Raw genomic sequence first — 2,032 nt, 5'->3', positions numbered from 1 at the left:
TTTTCTACACTTACGTTGTGAAGACAAATGCAAAGCAATCATACATTTTTACTGCTCGAAATACTGAAGGGCAAGGAGTCAAATTTCCATTTTGTACCAATATCCAGGCAAAATATGTTGTCCAACATCCAATGAAAATAAACACCTCTCACTGAGAATTTATCACTACCAAGAATTTTACATGTCACTAAAGTTAATTCTCATTAAAGCAGTAAACCTCAAGAGCTCAAAATTATTGAGACAAGAAAGCAGCAGTTCTATGTATTATATTGAAATAGTAGGATTTAAAAGCCCACTTCCTAGAACTTTTTATCTTTTTTATACTCCAGAGTGTTAATAAGCTTATAGAGAGAGATAAGCACATGAAAACAACAATGGTGGAAATTTCCAAAAAAAAAAAAAAAAGGCCAAACTTAAGATAAAAAATAAGCTGTGAAAGAAATTAAGCTAACTTTCTTTTTTCTTTTTCACATCTTTCATGGCTTTTCTCTTTTGCCTTCCTGGTCAACCAGCATTTCCACAAATGGCCAATTCCACCATGGTGACTGAGTTTCTCCTCATGGGCTTTGCTGAAGTGCTGGAGTTAAGGGTCCTACATGCCCTGTTATTCCTACTGATGTACTTGGCCACCCTGTTAGGGAATCTTCTCATCGTCTCTGCCACCACACTTAACCAGAACCTTCACACGCCCATGTACTTCTTCCTCAGGAACCTGTCCATCTTAGACATGTGCTACGTTTCTGTCACTGTCCCCAATGCCTGTGTCAACTCCCTCACTGACAACAGGACCATTTCAGTGGCTGGCTGTGCAGCTCAGACCTTCTTTGTGGTTTTGTTTGCTACCTCAGAACTGTTGTTCCTCACCATCATGGCCCGTGACCGCTATGTGGCCATCTGCCAGCCCCTCCACTACCCTGTCATTATGAACCACCAGTTCTGTGTCTGGACAACACTGGTCTCCCTGCTCAGTGGCCTCATCTTCTCAGGTGTGCACACAGGGAACACATTCCGGCTGTCCTTCTGTCAGTCCAATGTGGTCCATCAGTTCTTCTGTGACATCCCCTCTCTGCTGAGCCTCTCCTGCTCTGACACCTTCAGCAATGAGCTCTTAATTCTTATCTCTGCCATGGGGATTGGTGGTGGCTGCTTTATCTTCATTGCCATGTCATACCTCCGCATATTTTCCACTGTGCTCAAGTTTCCGACCAGAGAGCGAGGCAAGGCCTTCTCGACGTGTGTCCCTCACCTCCTTGTGTTCTCTGTCTTCCTTGGTTCTGGCAGCGGTGTGTACCTAAGGCCTTCAGGAGCTTCTGACACAGTTCTGGACATGCTTCTTTCTGTATTTTACACCATTGTTCCCCCATTCTTGAATCCGATCATCTACAGTCTTAGAAACAAACAGGTAAAGGGAGCTCTGAAGAAAGTAGTATTAAGAAAGACTTCTTCAGGAAAATTACGAAGCTAGTTTAGACTTATCCACTGTCACTCAGTGAGATTCAAACTTCTATAAATACAGTGTTGTATGTGTTGTACACACCAGTCTGACATTTTTTCCAAGGTGCCTTGTGTTCTTTAATATGGGAGTATGGATCCATGGAACATGACTTGGGTTTAGTGATGTGATACTTAAGGTATTGACAGTCTTTCCAGCGGGTGTTTTACTCACCATTTCTATAAGTTTTCTTCCAGAAGATTGCATTTCCTCGCTGTTCTCTTATTTTTATTATTGTTCAAGGGTAACATTAATTTTAGTCAAATTTGATGTGGGGAGGCTAATAATTATTTAAATAATAAATTCTGAGTCATATATTTTAATACTACTCTTTTCAATTTATCTCTGCCCTCTTTCATTTTACCATAATCAAGTATGAAAAATAAAGGAGTATCTTCAATATCTAATGTGAATGTCAATTTAGCTACATCGCACTTTTCACAGAATTTATTTTCTACTGTCCACATTACTGCAGAAAACAATGTCCTAAATTTCTTCCACAACATAGAACATCACCCCTCCTGAAGTTCCTGACAAGCT

At 40.6% G+C, this 2,032-nt stretch overlaps 1 protein-coding gene across 1 annotated transcript; it reads left to right on the top strand.

Moving 5' to 3' along the window:
* Positions 1–523: 523 nt before the first annotated feature.
* LOC118969108 (olfactory receptor 14C36-like) lies at positions 524–1,465 on the top strand. The gene has a single exon (XM_037002388.2). The coding sequence runs from the start codon at positions 524–526 to the stop codon at positions 1,463–1,465; it is 942 nt and encodes a 313-aa protein (XP_036858283.1).
* The last annotated feature ends 567 nt before the right edge of the window (positions 1,466–2,032 follow it).

The sequence above is a fragment of the Manis javanica genome, chromosome 14 (genome assembly GCF_040802235.1).
Source record: "Manis javanica isolate MJ-LG chromosome 14, MJ_LKY, whole genome shotgun sequence".
Classification (NCBI taxonomy): Eukaryota; Metazoa; Chordata; class Mammalia; order Pholidota; family Manidae; genus Manis; species Manis javanica.
This window is presented reverse-complemented; position numbering and strand designations above follow the sequence as displayed.